At 44.3% G+C, this 21169-nt stretch overlaps 1 protein-coding gene across 7 annotated transcripts in view; it reads left to right on the top strand.

The window, feature by feature from the left end:
- The window catches only part of Npas2 (neuronal PAS domain protein 2), a 182958-nt gene extending 164472 nt beyond the window's left edge, over positions 1-18486 (top strand). For 5 of the 7 annotated variants that reach the window (XM_045147916.1, XM_045147917.1, XM_045147915.1 and 2 more), the window contains exons 17-21: positions 1251-1448; positions 4223-4413; positions 4732-4824; positions 14761-14935; positions 17187-18486. In XM_045147916.1, coding sequence (XP_045003851.1) covers positions 1251-1448; positions 4223-4413; positions 4732-4824; positions 14761-14935; positions 17187-17360 — 831 coding nt within the window. In that variant the 3' untranslated portion in view covers positions 17361-18486. The remainder of the gene's footprint in view (positions 1-1250; positions 1449-4222; positions 4414-4731; positions 4825-14760; positions 14936-17186) is intronic. The other 2 variants (XM_045147914.1, XM_045147919.1) reach the window with 2 other exon arrangements.
- Positions 18487-21169: the final 2683 nt, after the last annotated feature.

Below are 21169 nucleotides of genomic sequence, written 5' to 3'. Positions count from 1 at the left end.
GACATAGTTCAGTAAAAATGCAAGTGGTTTCCCAAGGTTGGTTGAATCTGCAGAAATAGAATTTACAAATATGAAGGTCAACAGTGTGTGGCACAAACTATTTGAACTAAATCAGGATAGTCATGAATACTTAATCTGTCTTTATCACCTTGGTCAGATCCTGTAAAAGCTTCCATACTAAATGACCAAGCTAATGTATTACAGCCTTAAATGTCTGAGACATCTTATATAACAAAGTACACAGAGATGATCATGACTATTATAAAACTTATGCATATGGACTGGAGAGATGGCTTGATGGTTAAGGCATTTGCCTGCAAAGCCTAAGGACCCTGGTTCGATTCCCCAGTACCCAGAAAAAGCAAGATGCACAAAGTGGGCCACATGCATCTGGAGTTCGTTTGGAGCAGCAAGAGGTCCTGGCATGTCCATCTCATTCTCCCTCTCTCTCCCTCCTTCCATCTCTCTCTGTATATGTGTATGTGTGTGTCTGTCTCCCTTCTCAATGTCCCTCTCTGCTTGCAAATGAAATAATTTAAAAATAAACTGAATTTTTAAGCCCATGGACTTAATGTCACATTATCCTCTGCTCTTGTTTTCCTGGCTGGAAAGGCTGAGTTGCCTCCTGACTAGGAGTAGATGTGCCACCTCTGCTGAAAGCACTTGATCAAAGCTCCTAAGGGCAATATGGGTACAAACCTTGGTTACTGGGCAGAGACTCAAGGTGAGCCACAGGACTCAATCCTACAGTCCACGCTGTGCGTTAGCCAGTTCTTTGCCACCATTACTACATGATTAGTTTCATTCCCAAGATGTCTCTTCCTTTGATAAGAAACTGATAAGCCAACTTAGACTGTAAGGCATATATCAAACTATACGTATAACCAAGTGTGGTGGCACATGCCTTTAATACCAGCACTTAAGGGGTAGAGGTAGGAGGATCACTGTGAGTTTAGGCCAGCCTGGGCTAGAGCAAACCCCTACCTCAAAAAATATATATATATGTAATTTTAGATTATAGTCACTTCACTGTGACCTTCAGGGACAGTATCTCTCCAGCTCAGTCACTGTGTCCAGTGCCTTGTGCTGTGCTGGAGGTGTCATAGGCACTGGCTTTGTCCTACTGAATCAGGGAGTGACTTCAAAGCAAGTCCGAGATGCAAGACACCTGCCTTCTTCTTGTGACAGGGACGACAGAGAAGGTGCACACGTGGCCCCAACCTCATAGGCAATGTCTCTTCTGCTCCCAGATGTTTCTGCAGCAGCCGGCTGTGTCCCTAAGCTTTAGCGGTGCCCGGCGGCCTGACACTCAGCAGCAGTTGCAGCAAAGGCCCACAGCAGCATCTCAGCCCCAGCTTGTGGCCAGCTCTCAACTCCCGGGCCAGATCACCTCTCCCCAGATCACAAACCAGCATCCACTCAGAGAATCGAATGTGGTACCCACCCAGGTAACGTGCCTCTCTCACAGTCCATCTGCTAGAACAGACACACTTGCAGCCAGGGTCCACTTGACCCCTGGAATTGACGAGTGCTGGATACCTATGTACTGTTCCCTGGACTAGAGACAGGTCATGGTAGTAGGCTTTCTTTAAAGTTATTTTGAAGGTCCAGCTTATATTATTTTCCTTTCATATGTTATATTCTCGGCTCTAAAAATAGCATTTGAGCTTTGATAGTGAATTAAAACTGGAGAAGCCAGCAATGGTGGTGCACACCTGTAATCTCAGCATTCTGGAGGCTGAGACAGGAGGATTGTGAGTTATAGGCCCACCTGTACTACATAGCAAGACTCTGTCTCAAACAGAAAGGAAGTGGGGAAAGAGGGACGGAAAGGGGACGGAGAAGGAAGCAGGAATTAAGAGGCAGAGGAGAGCATTCCATGCATTCATACTGATAGCCCTGTGTCCCTATACACCTGTCCTCAGTCCCTATTGCCTATTCTTGTTTTGGGCCATAATCAATTTGAACAGGTACCTCTGCTCATTGTATCTTGACTCAGGTTTACCTTGCTGTTCTTGGTCACCCAGATTCCCTGTAAAATCCTTATCTTGTAGCCACTGCTACTCATCACAAGCCCTCAGTGACCTCACAGTCTGACCCCTGTCTCCAGAGAATCACAGCCAAGAAGGCAGGCATTGCCTTTCCTGAAGCCTTCACATCCACACAGACCTCAGGGCTCCAGTGGGCATCTGCACAGCTCCTGTTTATAGGCGAGCAAAGATGAATAAAAGGCATCCTTGCCAGGCGTGGTGGCACACGCCTTTAATCCCAGCACTAAGGCAGAGGTAGGATGATCGCCATAAATTCGAGGCCACCCTGAGACTACATAGTGAATTCCAGGTCAGCCTGGGCTACAGTGAAACCCTACCTCAAAACAAAAAAGGCATCCTTCACCTCAGGGAACTCCCAGTCTAGTGGGAACTCTGGGAATTTCGCCAGATAATGGATAGTACAGAATGGATCAGCACAGGCAGCCCTCCAAAGCTTCAGAACTATCTATCATAAGTACTGAAATCTAAGGCTGCTCAAGTCCCTTAAATAGCATTTGCATAAGACCTGCACATTTCCCATTTATTGATTGATTGATGCATTTGTTAGGAATGTTGGTGCTGAGGATCAGGCCTGAGGGCCTCTCACATGCTAGGAAGCCCTCTACTACTGAGGTCTCTCCCCAACCCATTATACTTTAAATTATCCCCAGATGACTTATAATACCCAAGACAATATCAATGCCATGTAAATAGTTATGCTATCTAAAATATAAGGACAAGAAAAGGTTGTACAAGATCAGTACAAGCACATTTTAAATATTTATTTATTTGAGAGACAGGCAGACAGAGGGTAAATATGTGTATGTCAGGGCCTCCTGCCACTGGAAACAAGCTCCAGACAAACTTCTTTGTGCATCCAGCTTTATGTGGGCACTGGGAAATTGAACCTAGGCCATCAAGCTTTTCAAGCAAGTGCCTTTAGCTGCTGAGCTATCTTTCTAGTCCAGACACTTTTTTTTCTAATATTATTGATAGGTGATTGAAATCATGGATTTCATAGAGGTTTTTCATAGAAGGCTGATTGTATATGCAGAAAAGAGACTATCGTTATACAAACTTAAGAGTTTTGTAGAGAAAAGACTTCCCTGAGAAGATAATATTTGAGGTTGGCCTGGAATTCATTCTGTAGTCCCAGGCCGTCCTCTCTGCCACCACACCCAGCATGATCTTAAGGGGAACTCCTTCCTTAGGAGGGACTCGGGTTTTTTATGGAAAAACAGATCTAGGGATCTCCTTTAAGCAAAACATAAAGAGGTAACAGATTCTTCCCTGACCTCTAACAAAGTGGAGACTGCAAGGGCAGGTTCAAAGACATTCCCTACTTTTACTTTCAGGGGCCCAGTCACCCTAAACTGCCTCAATCCCCCCTCAAGTGGTAGCCCTAACAGCCAATAGGGAATCGAGGTGATGAACAATCTGGCTTCTTCAAGCTGAATGGGGTAGTTGGATTTGGCAGGTGGGAAACTTCTCTAAATGGGTCCATCTAAGGGATGTGGAAAATGCATTGGCAGCGTGGAAAGACATTCCTGGAAGAAACTGTTGGGGAGAAAAAAATAAAAGCAAAGCATTGGGGGTAGGTACTGAGTAAGTTAAGAGACTGAGGAAGGAGGATCACCATTTTAAGGCCAGCCTGTGGCTACAGAGTGAGTTCCAGGTCTGCCTGGGCTAGAGTGAGACCCTACTTCAAAAATAAAAAAGAGTTTCAAACAGACATCCAGAAAAGGCTTCCCTGAGAAGATAGTACTTGACCAAAGAAAGGTCTGAGGGAGGCAAGAGAAGGAGTCTTATCAGCAGTGAAGGAAGAGCCTTCCACATAGATGGGTCAGCATGTGCAAAGGCCCCAGGCAAGCACAGGCCTGGTAAACTGGGGGAATAATTTAAGTGTTCCATGTCTCTGAAGTGGAATTTGTGAAGCCAAAAATGGTTCAGTTCTGCCGAGAGCCTGGAACTGTCTAAGATTCAGAGGATTCCAAGAACCCTTGGGGTTCTTATAATCCGATGAGGAAGACCATCACAAAATAAAAGTAGCTCAGCACATAGTTGATGGGGCCTAACTTAGAGGACATGCCTGGATATGAAGGGGGAGGCTCTCTTCTGAGGTTTCCTAGAGATATGGCCTGAGTTGGGTCTCTTTCTCCCCCCCCCCTCCCCACCATTAAATGATGCTCCAGGGTCTGAAGCCAATGAGAAGCTCTCAGCTGATGGCAGGAAGTGGCCGCTCAGTGAGCAGTCTGCAGGCCCAGTTCAGCAGCACCACAGCTGTGCTCCCTCCAGGTCTGAGCCTGACCATGGCTGCTCCCGCCTCCCAGGATGCCAGCCAGTGCCAGCCCAGTCCCGACTTCAGCCATGATCGGCAGCTCAGGTATGAAGCCACCTTGTTTAAAAGCCAGCAGGGGACCATTGCATTGTTCCTTCTAGCTCTCCATTCCACCTTCAACAGAAGCAGAACTCAGACAGCTGGCTTCCAAAGACCTCACAGTAGATCTTAGCTAGGGAGGGGACAGAGAAGAGCTTGGGGTTCTGATGGTCAGGACCATGACTCATGGTGTTTGTTTTGCTGAGAAGAGTGAGGGGTGGGGGTACGGGTCAGCCTCAGAGGGTGCAGACGTTCTCACGGTGCTGTCCTCTGGGCCACAGTTTGGTGCATTGTAATGTGTGGGTTCTCTTCCTCTGGTCGAAGGCTGTTGCTGAGCCAGCCCATCCAGCCCATGATGCCTGGGTCCTGTGATGCGAGGCAGCCACCCGAAGTCAGCAGGACTGGACGGCAAGTCAAGTAGGTGGGGAGGGAACAGGAATCCACATGAAATGGTCCCAGCCTGACCCTCTCCTTCTCCCTTTCCCTTAAAATGATGCTTCAAGGGCTGGAGAGATGGCTTAGCGGTTAAGCTCTTGCCTGTGAAGCCTAAGGACCCCAGTTCGAGGCTCGGTTCCCCAGGTCCCACGTTAGCCAGATGCACAAGGGGGCACATGCGTCTGGAGTTTGCAGAGGCTGAAAGCCCTGGCGCGCCCATTCTCTCTCTCTCCCTCTATCTGTCTTTCTCTCTGTGCCTGTCGCTCTCAAATAAATAAATAAAAATAAATAAATAAAATGATGCTTCAAGATCTAAGGCTCCTTGCTGTGGCGCTCAGGGCTTTCACAGGCTGGTCAGGTTTGCTTTGAATGTCCCAAGTGTGCCGAAAGCCTCCATGGCTCTTTCCCCTTGCTGTCCTTCTCTCCTTTCCCATTTAAGCAGACAAAACATGGTGTCTACTCTCTATTCTTCAAACAATTAAACCGCACTCCTCAGTTTGCTGTCAGTTTTGGACTTCTTCATGGGGTTCAAAGCCTTCACCCCTGGTGACCCCCAGGGTGGATGCCAGCCTTTCTTTTCTGAGAACTCTCGCCAGCTCCAGCTGAGGCTTCACACCCACACTGTAAGCTCACCTGCTCCGTGTGTTGGCACTGTGCCCCAAGACTGTGAGACCCTGCGGTATGGGATTCGCCTTCCCTCCTGGGGACACAGCCCCGTCTCTGGCCTTCTGTCCCAGTCCTTTTCTGTTGCTATTACTGGATACTAGCGGTGGGGAGACTTATAAAGGTTTTACGAAGCTCCTGGTTATAGATAACAGGAAGCCCAAGAGCATGGGGCCAGCATCTGCTTGACATCTGGTCAGGGCCTTTTGGCTCCGTCATAACGTGGTGGAGGGTATTCCATGGAAAATGTGAGTGTGCCTGCTGGCCGAGCTTCTCTTCCTCTCCTTACTGAAGCCACTGTGGCTACCTTCGTGATTTCATCTGGTCCTAACTTCATCTAAAGGCTCCACGCCAAACACATGGAGCATGGGCCTTAGGAACTCAAATTCCAGTGCATGACCTTCTGGGACGCACACTCAGCCCATCATGCTCCCAGTCTCCTTTCTACCTGTTGCTCCAGAATGAGGGACAGATTTGATCAGCTGCTCAATGAGTAGGAACCACAGTTATTGGACACATAAACTGTGTGTTTAATTTAAATGTGGCTTAAAAATATACTGGAAAACAGTTTTTTGTCCTATTTGTAAATGAATATTCTCTTTATTAAAATTTTAGCGGGGCTGGGTGTGGTTGCACACACCTTTAATCCCAGCACTCGGGAGGAGAGGCAGAGGTAGGAGGATCACCATTAGTTCAAGGCCAGCCTGAACTACATAGTGAATTCCAGGTCAGCCTGGGCTACAATCAAACCCTGCCTTGAAAACCCAAAGGAAAAAAATAGTAGCCAGGTATGGTGGTGTACACTTTTAATCCCAGCACTTGGGAGGCAGAAGTTGGAGGATTGTTGTAAGTTTAAGGTTAGCCTGAGACTACATAGTAAATTCCAGATCAGTCTGGGCTAGAGTGAGTCCCTATCTCAAAAATATTAAAAAAAACAACAACAACAAAAAAAAAAAAAACCAGGCATGGTGGCACACACCTTTAATCCCTGTACTCAGGAGGCAGAGGTAGGAGGATCACCATGAGTTTGAGACCACCTTGAGACTACATAGTGAATTCCAGGTCAGCCTGGGCTAGAGTGAGACTCAACCTCAAAAAAACAAAAGAAAGAAAGAAAAAGAAATTTTTAATTGCCACGTCATTGCTGAGGTAAATGTGAAGGTAACATTTTAATGAAGAAAACCTCAATCATGAGCCACTATTTGTTAAATATAACAGGTGTTCTACTAGTTTAAAAAAAAACCCTGAAATTAGATTGTATTCCATATGATAGTGAAAATTAACGTTCATTATTAAAATTTCAAACAGCACCTGCATAAGAAAACCTGCTCTCATCCAATTCTCTCAGTTCTCATATATGCTCACTTATGATGCAACATTTATTCTTACCTTTTATCAGCAATATGGGAAGAAATATGGAGTGAAATGAAGAAATGAATATCTTTTGGTTTTCGTGACTAGAATCATAAGAAGATCCCAATGTTGTTTGTTCACCAACCCCTCTTGCTTCTTTAAATAACCTCTTCTTTCTGCTGGTGAGAAGCAGGCAAGCAGTCTGCCTCTGAGTGCCATGCCCAGCCCATTTCTAGCAATTTTTTGTGATGCAGCATGTCTTTTTGCTTCTCCCTCTTATTCTTCAGGATCCACCCTGTTTCTTGTATGAGGTCTAAATATTAGAATGTTCTCTTTGGACATCTCTCTTCTGATTCTTCACTTTCACATGAGAGCTTTAGACAGTCACATAGCTTGATATAACTTTTGTTTTTTGAGGAATGGTCTCACTCTAGCCCAAGCTGACCTAAAGTTCACTATTTAGTCTCAGAGTGGCCTCTAACTCACAGTAATCCTTCTACCTCTGTCTCCTTGCCTGACTTTTTCAACTTTTATTGATAATTTTCATACATGTACATAAGGTATTTTAATCATAATCTCCTCCCAATACCTTCCCCTCCACCCTCCACTGAATCCCTTCTTCTCTCCAACTAGTACCTCTTCTACTTTGATGTCTTTTTACCCTCCTCCATCATCCATGGCAAAACATTTATTTATAGGCCCAATATTATGCAGGTCATTTGCAGATAATGAAAGTTGCTATGGGGCCATAAATGCAATAGCTCCAACAGTGTTTCAAAGCACTCTTTACCCTCCTCTGGCTTTTACATTCTTTCTATCCTCTCTTTCCAATGTTCCCTGAGCCTTGGAGGGCATAATAGAGGTGTCTCATTTAGTGCTAAGCATTCAGTAGTCACTTTTCCCCTATACTTTGATGAGTTGAGTCTCTTCAGTAGTCACTGCCCTCTATAAAAAGAAGCTTCTCTGCTTAAGGTCAGAGCAGCATTAATCTATGGCATAAATGTAAATAGAAGGCAACTTAATGGGCACAACATATCCTATCCATTTAGTCAAACAATAGTAGCTTCCCCCCAAGGGTTTATCACTTGCCCAGCCATAGGCTTGGTTTGTTTTGTTTTGGTTTTGGTTTTTGGCTTTTGGTGGGTTTGTTGTTGTTGTTGTTTGCTGCTGCACACATACTCCAAGATACATGTGCCACTTTGTTCATCTGGTTTTATGTGAGTATCAGGGAGTCGAACCTGGGTCATTAGGCTTTGCAGGTAAGCACTTTGACTGCTGAGCCATCTCTCCAGCCCAGCCATGGGCTTTTGACGAGGTTTTCAGTACCAGGATAAATTCCCTCTTTCAGAGAGGGCCTCAAATCCAGAGAGCAGTTGGTTATCTCCACAGCAGTCATGCAACTATGGCATAATGGGCACAACTTGCCTGGGTGGCTGATTGTATACCTCACAGGATCTATGGCTGATGACCTCCCCCATTAGTCTGCCTAACACTTTCCAGCACCATGACAACTAGGTAGCAAGGGGTGGGGACAGTTTTTGTTGTTGTTGTTTTGGAGTTTTTTGTTTGTTTGCTTATTTTTGAGTTAGGTTTTTGATAAGTAGCCTTGGATGGCATGGTACTTGCTAGGATCCCAGCCAGGCCTACGACTTATGGCAGTTCTCTTGCCTTGGCCACTGGAGGGCTGAGATTCCAGGTGTGTGCCACCACACCCCGCTTAGCTTTTTATTGCTTGATTTTTTTTTTTTTTTCAGCTTAACCTTTTAAATATTTTATCTGTTTATTTGAGAGAGAGAGAGAATGAGATTGAGAGTGAATGGCTGGGCCAGGGCCTCTGGCCGCTGCACATGAACTCTCGATGCAGGCTCCACCTTGTGCATCTGGCTTATGTGTGTCCTGGAGAATCAATCCTGGGTTCTTTGGCTTTTCAAGCAAGTGCCTTAACCACTAAGCCATCTCTCCAGCCCAGCTTAGCATTTTGGAGGAAAGGGAAATTAAAGCTATCACACAGATGTTTGTTGTGTGTAAATATTAAATTTGGGTCCAAAGCTTACCAGGAAAAAACTAGCTAATGAAGCTTAGTATGTTTTCATATAGAGGCCTCTCAAGTATCCCCCAGGATCAGCCCCGGAGGAATGCTTTCTGTCTTCTAGTGATCCACCTACAGTCCTCTGCTCTACCAAATAAGTTATCAAAGGGTACATGTCTTTTTTCTTCTATACACTAATAGTAACTGAGCATTTCTGAAGCTAAGGGGTGTGTATGATTATTTATTTTTATTGTATTTTAATCAATGAAGACTGAGCATTGAAAGAGTAAGGTCACATTCTAAAAGGCTACACATTGCATGGCGGAGCCACAGGCTAACCAACTCCAGAGTACAAGCCCCTGGTGGCATCCTCAATCTTCAAAGATGACCTTGCTGGCCCCAGCTGGGATCTCCCCTCAGCCTCTGAACAACTTGAGACTTCCAGCCATCCTTTTCTTTGGCCATGAAGGGTGAGGAGGTGAATACATCATATGGGAAGCCATCTTTAAAGCTCCCTGTTCCTGCTCTTAAAGAGTCAGTCGGGTTTTAGTTTTGGCTTTGGATTTTGCTTCTTCTTCCTAAATGTTTCAAGCAAGTGGAAAGATTCTTATTACACCACTTTCCCGAGATGCTTACACATGCACTAAACCAGACAAAACCAGAATGTTTTTCATCCAGTAGCTGTAACTTCCATTTTTGGCCAAACCAGTAATTTCTCCTCTACTGTTTATTCCAGACATGACCTAATAATGTTATTCTCCAGGGAGTGACAAGATCCACTTCCCACATACAACAGAGGTCTCTGTGGGAGAAGTATGGAACCCCAAAGCCTGCTACAGATGACCTCACACAAAGCAGAATTCTCTATAGTGTCTTCAAATATCTGTTCCTGGTCCATCCATTGTCCTCAGACTTTCCTTAGTAGCCATTCATAACTCCTTGTTTGTGGACCTTTATCAACAACATCTTTTTTTATTTTGGTAAAATATACATAATATACTATTTTAACAATTTTAAGAAAATTATTCAGTGGCATTAAGTATATCTACACCATCACACAACTATCACCACTTTCATCTCTAAAACATTTCATCTTTTTATGTTTGATATGTTTGTTTTGTTTTTTAAAACTTCCAGTATCCTTTTTTTATTTCTTCATTTATTTGAGAGAGTTAGGGAGAGAATAGTGTGCCCATTCATATTCCCTCCCTCCCCCCCTCCCCCTCCCTCCTCCCTCCCCCCTCTCCCCTCCCTCCCTCCCTCTCTCTCTCTCTCTCTCTCTCCCCCCCGCCCCAGGCTGACCTGGAACTCACTCTGTATTTCCAGGCTGGCCTCAAACTCACAGCAATCCCCCTACCACTGCTTTGTGAGTGCTGGGATTAAAGGCATGCACCACCACTCCTGGCTCAGTATTTCGTCTTTTTAAGCTAAGACTGCATCTATTTGACAGTAACTCTTCATTCCTTTCTCTCATGTCCCAGGCAACCACCATTCTACTTTCTGTCTTCCTGTAAGTTTTTAAAAATATTCTTATTTATATATTTGCAAGCAGAGAGAGATAGAGAGACGGCAGGGGCGGGGGGGGGGGAAGACAGACAAAGAATAGGCAAGCCAGGGCTTTCAGCCACTGCAAACAAACAACAGATGCATGTGCTACTTAGTGCATCTGGCTTTATAGGGGTATTGGTGAATGGAACCTGGGATTTTAGGCTTTTTAGGCAAGCACCTTAACTGCTGAGCCATGTCTACAGTCTCCTGTGATTTTAACTATTCTAAGCACCTTATATAGTATTTGCCCTTTAGTGACTGGCTTATTTCACTTAGCATGATGTCTTTAGGGTTCATTCATCTTATAGCATGTGTCAGTACAAGGCAGAATAATATTCCATTGTGTGGGTGCTTTGCATTTTTTAATCCATTCATCTATCAACAGATGCTTGACTTGTTTCCACCATCTGGCCATTGTAAATAATGTTTCTATGGGTATAAAAATATATATTCAAATGCTTATAGTCATTTCTTTTGAATACATAACCAGCAGTGGAGTTCCTGAATCATATGGTAGCTCTGTTTGACATTTCCTTATTAACACTTTTAGTGAGCATATAAAATAATGGGATTCATTGTAAAATTTGAATTGATGTGGTGGACAGGATGGAGTCTGTCTTAGTACGCCCTTACCCATGTGTGTTCATTATGAGATTTATTCTTTCCTGTGCTCTTCTGATTAAAACAGTCTTTCTTCCTCCTCTGTACATATTATTCTTTTTATTTTTTTTATTTTTTAATGAGGGAGGGAGAGAGAGAGACAAAATTGATGCACCAGAGCCTCCAGCCACTGCAATTGAATGCCAGACGCATGCACCACCTAGTACGCATGTGTAACCTTGCACTTGATCACCTTGTGCATCTGGCATACATGGGATCTGGAGAATTGAACATGGATCCTTAGGCTTCATAGGCAAGCACCTTAACTGCTAAGCCATCTCTTCAGCCCTGTACTGGAGATTACCGATTATAGCATACTGGAAATAGTATTCTGATTTATTTTTTTATTCAGTTTATTTGCAAAGAGAAAGCAGGGGGAGAGAGAGTGAGAATATGAATGAGAGAAAGGAAGTGGGCATGCCTGGGCCTCTTGCCACTGTAAATAAATTCCAGAATCATGTATCAGACTTTACATGAATACTAGAAAATTGAACCCCAGGTTGCCAGGCTTTGTAGTAAGTGCCTTCACCTGTGGGGCCATCTCGATAGCCCGTTAGGATTCTTCTTATTATTTCCAAGTAGGGTCACATTCTTGCCCAGGCTGACCTAGAATTCACTATGTAGTGTCAGGCTAGCCTTGAACTCACAATGATCCTCCTACCTCTGCCTTCTGTTTGCTGGGATTAAAGGTTTGTGCCACCACACCCAGCTCCATAGGATTCTTTTAAGTATCTTCTGCAGTGCTGGCTTGGTGATTATGAGCAGAATCTGCTGGAGAAAAACATAGAAAACACTCCAAGACATGGGTATAGGCAAGAACTTTCAAAATAGAACCACTAACACTACAGGCAATAGGCCCAAGAATTGACAAATGGGGTCTCGTGAAATCAAACAGCACCTGCACAGCAAAGGAAACCATCAGTAGTGTGAGCGGACAGCCCACTGAACGGGAGAAGAGCTTGGTCAACTGTACTTCAGACAGGGGTTAGTATCTAGAATATATAAAGAACTGTGAAGCTGGGCGTGGTGGCGCACGTCTTTAATCCCAGCACTCGGGAGGCAGAGGTAGGAGGATCGCCGAGAGTTCGAGGCCACCCTGAGACTCCATAGTAATTCCAGGTCAGCCTGAGCCAGAGTGAGACCCTACCTCGAAAAACCAAAAAAAAAAAAAAAAAAAAAGAACTGTGAAAATTCAACACAAGAAAAAAAACCCTTCCAATCAGCAATTAGGCCAATGAACTGAACAGAAAGTTCTTAAAAGAAACACAGATGGCCAATGAAATATTTGAATGTGTTCAGTATACTTAGCCATCATGGAAATGCAAATCAAAGCTACTTTGAGATTCCATCTCACCCTAGTCAGAATAGCAATCATCAAATAGACAAATGACAACTAATGCTGGCAAGGATGTGGGGAGAGGGACCCATATCACTATTGGTGGTAGTATAAACCCTGGTGCAGCCCATTTTGAAGGTTTCTTAAAAAAGAAACCCTAAACTAAAATAGAACTAGTTTATAGCTATTCTATCCCTGGGCATATAGTCAAGGGCTTTATATCATACCACAGAGATGAATGTATATCCATGTTAACTGCTACTCTGTTCAGTGTGGTAAGCAAATGGAATCAGCCTAGGTGTTCAACAGATGAACAGACAATGAGAATGTGGTTCATATACATGGTGGAATTTTACTCAGTCATAAAGAAAAATGAAACTATGAAATCTGCAAAATTATTGACATAACTAGAAATATTATATAAAGTGATATGACTCGGGCTCAGAGGCAAATACTACAGGTTCTCTCTCATCTGTGGATCACAGTCTCTAATTTTTATATATGTGTATTTATGTGGGAGTGAGTGTGGGTAGAGGTCATGCCGGGACTATAAAAGGGAAAAAGAGGCTTTAAGGATTGGGTGTGAGGTGTGACATGTGCATGGAATACTGGAAGAATAGTGTGCACACAGGGCAGAGGGCTGGGGGGGGCGGTGGGAAGGAATGGGGGGCGGGGGATCAACTAGAACTAAGGGTATATGAAAATGTCATAAAGAAAGTTGTTGACAGACATGGTGGCACACACTTTTAATTAACCCAAACACTCGAGAGGCAGAGGAAGGAGGATCACCATGAATTCAAGGCCAGCCTGAGAATACGGAATGAATTTCAGGTCAGCCTGGGCTAGAGTGAGACCCTACCTCAAGAAAGAGGGGGCTGGGGAGATGGTTCAGCAGTTAAGGTGCTTGCCTGCAAAGCCTAATGACCTGGGTTCGATTCCCCAGTACCCATGTCAGCCAGATGCACAAAATGGCACATGCATCTGAAGTTCATTTGCAGCATCCGGAGGCCCTGGCATGGCCATTCTCTCTGTCTGTCTCTTTCACCTCTGTCTACCTCTGCTTGCAAATAAGTAAATAAAAATATTTTTTAAAAGAAACTTGTTACTTTTATGCTAAACAAACCAAGAAAGAAAATTAAAAAGAAGTTGGGTTTGTTGACAAAAGCCTCACAGGAGTATTGCAAGTTCCAGGCCTGCCTGTGCTACAGAGTGAGTTCAACCAGTCTGAGCAATTTGGTGGACCTTCTTTCCTTCTTCACCAGCTCAGCTCGCAGAAGAGCTTTTGGTCTGCCGTGTTCCTCAGAAGTCATATGTTTAATTATTTTTGTTGTTGTTTTTTTTTGAGGTAGGGTCTCACTCTGGCCCAGGCTGACCTGGAATTAAGTATGTAATCTCAGGGTGGTCTCAAACTCATAGTGATCCTCATACCTCTGCCTCCCAAGTGCTAGGATTAAAGGCGTGTGCCACCACGCCCGGTATTTTTTTTTTTTTTTTTTTTTGAGATAGGATCTCACTCTGGCCCAGGCTGACCTGGAATTCACTATATAGTCTCAGGCTGGCCTAGAACTCACAGTGATCCTTCTACCTCTGCCTCCCAATTGGAATTAAAGGCATGAACTGCCACCACACCTAGCCAAAAATTTTTGGGGGGAGGGGCGTTTTTGAGTTAGGATCTCACTCTAGCCCAGGATGATGACCTGGAATTCACTTTGTAGTCTCTAGCTGACCTTGAACTAACAGTGATCCTCGTACCTCAGCCTCCCAAGTGCTGGATTAAAGGTGTGTATCACCACAGCTGATATTTTTATTTTATTTTGTTTTTTACTTAAAACAAATTTATTGACAACTTGCATAATTGTAAACAATATCCGGTGGTAATTCCCTCCCTCCCCCCACTTTCCCCTTTGAAACTCCACTCCATCACGTCCCTTGCCCACTGCAAACAAATGGCAGCACAGGTGCCACCCTGTGTGTATGCGCCACTCGTGCAAGTGTGTCACCTGTGCATCCAACATGTCGGCTCTGGGGAGTTGAACCTGGGTCCTTAGGCTCCTCGGGCAAGTGCCTTAACCACTAAGCCATCTCTCTTCAGCCCTACTTGTATTAATTTGAGAGAGAGAAAGACAGAGAGAGAATGGGTGTACCAAGGCTGTCAGCCACTGCAAATGCACTCTAGACACATGGGCCACCTTGTACATCTGGCTTATGTGGGTCCTGGGGAATCAAACCTGAGTCTCATGTTTTTTTCTTTCATCGCTCGTACTTTTGGTGTCACAGCAATACTGGTTGCTTACAGAATCTGTTTTCTCTTTCTACATGAACCAAACAGGTATGCACAAAGCCAGGCCACGTTCCCAAGCCCAGAGTCCCACCCTGCCAGCAGCAGTGCTCCAACCCCTGTCCTGCTGATGGGACAAGCAGTGCTTCACCCCAACTTCCCCACCTCCCAGCCATCTCCCCTGCAGCCGGCACAGGCCCAGCAGCAGCCTCCACACTACCTGCAGGTGAGCACCAGGGCCCAAGGGGGACCCATGTGAGGTTAGGGAGCAGGGGCCAAGTTGTACACATCCTATCTGTAAGGCCCTTTCCTTCCACGCTTTTAAAGTTGTGTAGTCCTTGGTAGAGAGGATAGTCTCAGAAACCTTCATGTTTTATATTGATTTTAATACTTTTAAAGTCTATGTATATGTAATATGAAGAATTAAGGATCAACTGTTAGGCTTTCTACGTGTGACAAATGACCAGTTTAAAAGTAAGTTTCAATCAACTTTGCATCTTAATATATCCATATTTTTATAATAAAAGTCAAACATTACTGATTATTTTGTCATAGTTTTCAGTAAGTCTTATACAAGTCTAAACTGAAACATATTTAAAGATTCATCAAACTGCTTTAATATATATAATGTATTAAAATTAGGGTTCACATGAAATTTGGGGCACATTTACATGTGGGCACTACTCAAGGCAAAAAGTTACTTCAAGCAGATATACCCACAGGGAGGGGAAGGATGGGTGCTGCTGCTCTCAGGGTTCAGATGGAAGTGATGTGCTTCTTTAAAACTTTTTTTGTTTATTTTTTATTTATTTACTTGAGAGTGACAGACAGAGAGAAGGAGGCAGAAACAGAGAGAGAGAGAGAGAGAGAGAGAGAGAGAGAGACGGAGAGAATGAGCACGCCAGGGCCTCCAGCCACTGCAAATGAACTCCAGACGCTTGCGCCCCTTGTGCTAATGTGGCTAATGTGCTAATCTGGCTAATGTGGGTCCTGGGGAATCAAGCCTCAAACCAGTGTTCTTAGGCTTCACAGGCAAGCGCTTAACCACCAAGCCATCTCTCCAGCCCTGCTTCTTAAAGCTCTTAAAGGGCTCCATCCTCCCCTCACACTGTGCCCCAGTGCTCCCCCCCCCCCCCAGCTCATCCCTCATCCTGCCCTGTGGGGCTTCTCTCCAGTAAGGACAGCTCACCTGCCCTGCTTGGCATCTTCAAAATCAGAAGACAGCATGCAGTGGATGAGACATCTTGAGGACTGTGGGACAGAGATGAAGAGAGTCTTCCTTAAAGGTCTAGAATGTTATTTGATTCCAAAGCTGCTTAAACCATGTGTGGTGTCATTTTTGGATCTCCCTGGCTGACAGCCTGGGTGTCAGCTCTGACTTTGACTTTGTGAGTCTTGTCATTTCTCACAGAAGTGACATGGGATGGGAAATAATAAGGCAAGAAGGCAGGAATGGGTCTGAGAATAGGAAAGGTCTCTATGTGTTTAGTTTGCAAGCACCTATTGCTTTCAAGACACAAAGGAATGATACAAAAAGCTCTTCTGCCTACTTTTTGCCCTTATGATCTCAGATGCTCTTCAGCTGTTAGGTGCATGTGGGCGGCGGGTGGGTACATCATGAGCTCCGGCTGAGGTGGTACAGAGCTCTGGAGTGGAGAAACATTCACGGAGGAAGAGACTCAAAGAACAGAAATGCCAGCTCCTTCCTGGGATAGTCTGCTGTACAGCTTCAAAGATCTCAGGAGCACTGGGTTACTTGGAGAGGAACATTTATTTGCAGTTAAGAGTGGGAAAGGAAATTGAAGCTTTCAAAGTCAGATTTTGACCATTTGAAGGTTTTGCACTTCCAGTCGGGACATTTTCTCCCAGGTGTCAAAGGTAGCAGAAGGTATTGAGGTAGTGAGACCTGCAGGGTGAGGCATGCGCATGTGTCAGTATGCAGATTATGCGCACCCACCTCTGCGTGGGCTCACCCCAGGCTCCAGCAGTCACAAACGTAGGTGCATAAGAAACCACACCTTCAGCATCCGCTTTCGGCCCATTGGGCGGGAAGGAGACCCGGGTGTTGGCACAAGTATTGGCAATGAATTTGGTTTCTCCCCACCAGAGAGAGAGAGTAAGGTTGCTTGCCTCTCCTTCACAGCCAGAAGTTTGTCCCCAGAGACCTGTCCCCAGCAGGAGTTTTGTTTCTTTTCTTTTTCGAAGTAGGGTCGCCCTCTTTAGCCCGGGCTGCCCTAGAACTCACTCATTACGTAGCTTCAGGGTGGCCTCGTAGCGATCCACCTACCTCTGCCTCCTAAGTGCTGCGATTAAAGGTGTGTGCCCCCATGCCCGGCTTGTCCGCAGTACTTCTGGGGAGGAGATGAGGAGAGGCCTAGAATCTAACCGCATCTTCAGTCCCGGTCACCACCCAGCCCCCACCCCTCCGCATCATCCCCGGGAACTGACTGGCGCGCGTTCGCTTCTCTCCCGCGCAGGCGTCGGCGTCCCTGCACAGTGAGCAGCCCGACCCGCTCCTGCTCTCCACCTACCCGCAGCCCCCGGGGGCCCTGGGCTACGCCGCCCCGCCCGCGCCGCAGCAGCCCCCGCGCCCACCGCGCCGGGTCAGCCGGCTGGCCGAGTCCTCAGGCCTCCAGCAGCCGCCCCGATAGTGCCCTGGCACTGACTTGGAGTTGGGACACAATCAGCTTTAACCAATGGAAGAGGGGTGGTCGTGGGAGATGGGGAGCAGGTTCAGCTTTGGCGCCCCCCTGTATACATTTCAGAAGCCCTGGATGGTAACGTGTCTGGAGTGCAGTGCTGACACAGTGGGAAAAGAACAGGAATACTGGCCATATTTCCCTTGCCCTGAGGTTCCTGGGCACCCTCTACAGCCATACCAGACAGGACCCAAGTGTCCCATGCGGGGACATCGTTACTCAATCTAAGGAGTTGGTGCCCCTCGCTGCCAGGTACTTTATAAACTGACACTGGTCCCGAGCCCTAGTTGGCCTTCACTCTCTGGATGGTCTTGCCTTTAAAGCATTCAAGGACCCAGATAGAGATCTTTGGAAAGAGAGAATAAAGAGATTATTTTTCATTATTTTTAAATGCTTGTTTTCATCTTAATTTGCACAGCTGCACAGAGGAAAGAACTTAGGCACTTTTTGTTTGTAAAAATAATAAGGTCTCCTGGCTTCATCTGGAAACCACAGTAATAAAAACAGCCCACCAGTCAGAAAGCAGAAGCTGGTTATTAATCAGGCTGCAGGTCCACACCCTTGGCCTAAACCCTAATAGAATGAGGCTCTTCACCCGGTGCCCTGCTGGTGGTGATTTCCCCTCCTGAACTTGACACTGGACTATTTCCTGTTTACTTCGTTGATTGCAACTACAAAGGTGGGCTCTCAGCAAAGCACAACCTTGCAGCTAACGTTCCAGAATTCCAGCACCACCTCTCAGACAAGGAGGAAGGAGGACACCACATGTCTTTTCCTGATAAGTCCCAGGATTGGATTTTCTTTTTCAAAATGCACTTTGCTTTTTTTTTTTTTGTATGTTTTGTTATGTTGAGATGTTTCTAAAGAGAAGATTTTATGTAATTATAAGATGGAGTGTAGTGAATTGTACAGCTGTTGTAATAATGACCTATTTCTATATAAAATAAAATTGTACGGATTATGTGTAAATTATTTTGTATCTGAGACGCCAGTTCCTTTCCCAAATATTAAAGTATAAAAGTTTCCTTGTGTTTTTCTGTGAGTGGACATTTTATAATAAATTAACAAATTTGTACAATTTCCTCTGTCCCTTGTTATACATCCATGCATACATCACTCTTCACTGCGAAACTTTGTTTTTTAATTTCAAGATGTTTTAAAAGCAATCAAAGATTTGGAAACAGTGTTGTTAACATTGCATTACTGTCATAAAATAAGTGAGGTAACCAACTTAAAGGGAAGAAAGGTATACTTAGGCTCCCAGTTTCAGAGGTCTCAGCCCATGGTTGGTTGGCTTTGTTGCTTTGGGCCTCTGGCAGTACAGAGCATATGGAAGGACTGCTTTGCCCAGGAGGCCGGCTCACCTCACAGTGGACGGGAAGTAAAGAGACAAGAAAGGGACAGAGTCCTAATATCTCCCTCATGGACACACTCCTAATGATCTAAGTTTTTTCCACTAGGCCAATACGCTGTAAAGGTTCCAGTACCTCTAACAGTCCTGCAGCTGGGGATGAAGATCTCAACAGATAGGCCTCTGGGGAGCATTCAAGATCCAAACTAGGATACAGTAGAAGCAGCAGTGCCCCAGCCAAATGGTGTTTTCTGAGCTACACGATGTGCGCCAGGCGGGAGGAGTCTTATCTTTGTGTTAATGTTTATGCTAGGAAATCAGTGTTCCATTGTAGACATGACAACAAAATAAAACCAGACAAAAACTCCTGGGAACATTTCAACCTTATAGACACAGGCCATCTGTGGAGATAATGAAGACAATCTCCAAAGTATTCATTCATTGCCTGTAATTCAATCCACTCAGGCCGGATTCTATGAGCATTCCGCTGCTAACACTTGGGTATCAGTGATGTGAGCAGGGTAGGTGTGTCTGTGTGTACACACATGCCACGGGGGACTGGCTGGCAGCAGCATCTCTGAGGTTTCTCCCAGGTATAGTCACCCATCCCTTCACAAGGCCTATCACTAACATGAACTAACATGGAACACTGTTTGCAGACCACTGAGATGGAGTCTCCTTTTGTAAAAGTGAAGGCTGCAGGATGTTAGCTTCTTTTCATTGCTCCATTACTATAGCTTTATACTTGCACCGTCTCCTCTGTAAAATGAAGACAGCTCTTCTCACTTCTATAGGATACTATATAAGTACATCCAAAAGTGTTTTGTTATCCCCATGACTGTTCTATTCCTGAGAAAAAGGTGATTCAAAATACTTTGTTCACTAGGAATGTTTACTGTTTGAAAGAACCAGAAAAGAACTCTATTTTCAAAACAAAAAGTTGGCATGAAACTTGATTGCCTATTTTTAATTTCATGTTTTGTGAATTCAAGAGTATAGAGATCTGATTTTTCTGTAACAGAATTTATATTGTAGTTGTAGTCATAGTTTAATTGGCTGTTAGACTCCTAAGTAGAGCAAGATTTTTAATGGACACAGTTTCTTCATTATCCTAAGATTTTCTAGCTTGAATTCATTAAAAGAGGGTGGAGTATGCCATGCTCCAAATTTAATTTAGCCCTGCCTAAATCTTACACATGTTCAGAATTTGGATGAACTCAAAAAACTCATTGTGTAATATTTCTCTGACTCTTACCACATCATGGGAATTCTAATTCCTGAGCTTTTTATTCATTAAATTTTCCTCAGTAAAAGGCTATTTTTCAGCCCTGTCCTAGTTCCAAAAAAGCCATGACCTTACTACTTGGAAAACTATAAAGGATCTTGGCTCAGGAGACATGTCTGGAATGTGAACTGTGGAGTACACTTAGTTTAAGATATTATAAACTAACTCAACAACGTAACATCTTCTTTTTCCAAGTAACAACTACAGTTCATTAAATGAATTCTGTAATACTGTTTGTCCATAAGGGATGGTAAGTTGTCCAGCCATGATGCAGTACTTAGCCACAAAATTGAGCACTCTTGCTCAAATATGCTGGTAATTTGAGTGTTTGATACAGAATTATTTCAATTTCTCTTCACAATGTTCAGATGCAGCCTAAAGATCATAAAGCCAGTCATCAATATTAGAAAATATTTTATTATTAGAAAATCCTAGAAAAATTCTCCATATAGATTCTCCAGAGAAATGCTGTTAATGCCCTTTGGAAAGACTCAAATGAACTTTATATTATACAAACAAATAGCATGTTTTTGTGTGGAGAAGGGTCATTGGAAACAAGGAAAAAAGAACATTTAATTTTTATTTTATTTATTTGAGAGAGAAAGAAAAAGGGAGTTAAAGAGAGAGAGAAAGAGAGACTGGGCACATCAGGGCCTTCAGGCACTGCAAACAAATTTCAGATGCATGTGCCACTTTGTGCATCTGGCTTACATGGGTCCTGGGGAATCGAATCTGGGTTCTTTGACTTTGCAGGCAAATACCTTAATGCTAAGCCATCTCTCCAGCCCAAAGAATATTTATTTTAGAATTTTTGCATAATCCCTCTTGGGTATATATCTTTTATTTACTCACTTTAAAATTATTATTTCATATTTTACTTTCAGCATGAAATCTTGAGCTTTTGATTAACTAATATTTTGCAATTAACCACAGCTATCATCTTGTGCTCATGTCAGTATAACCTGGCACGTGGAAGCTCACTCCTTTATTTGGCTCTCTACTCTTTTCAGCAAAGCCCATCTGACCATGGGTCATGGAGCATTTTGATTTTTTTTCTGCCCCAAAACATGACTCAACTACTCTCCTGACTTGCTTTTACTTTAAAAATAAATAAATAAATAGCAA

This window comes from Jaculus jaculus, chromosome 4, assembly GCF_020740685.1.
Source record: "Jaculus jaculus isolate mJacJac1 chromosome 4, mJacJac1.mat.Y.cur, whole genome shotgun sequence".
In the NCBI taxonomy this organism is placed as follows: Eukaryota; Metazoa; Chordata; class Mammalia; order Rodentia; family Dipodidae; genus Jaculus; species Jaculus jaculus.
Note: the sequence above shows the minus strand (reverse complement) of the source record. Positions and strands in the feature narration are given on the sequence as shown.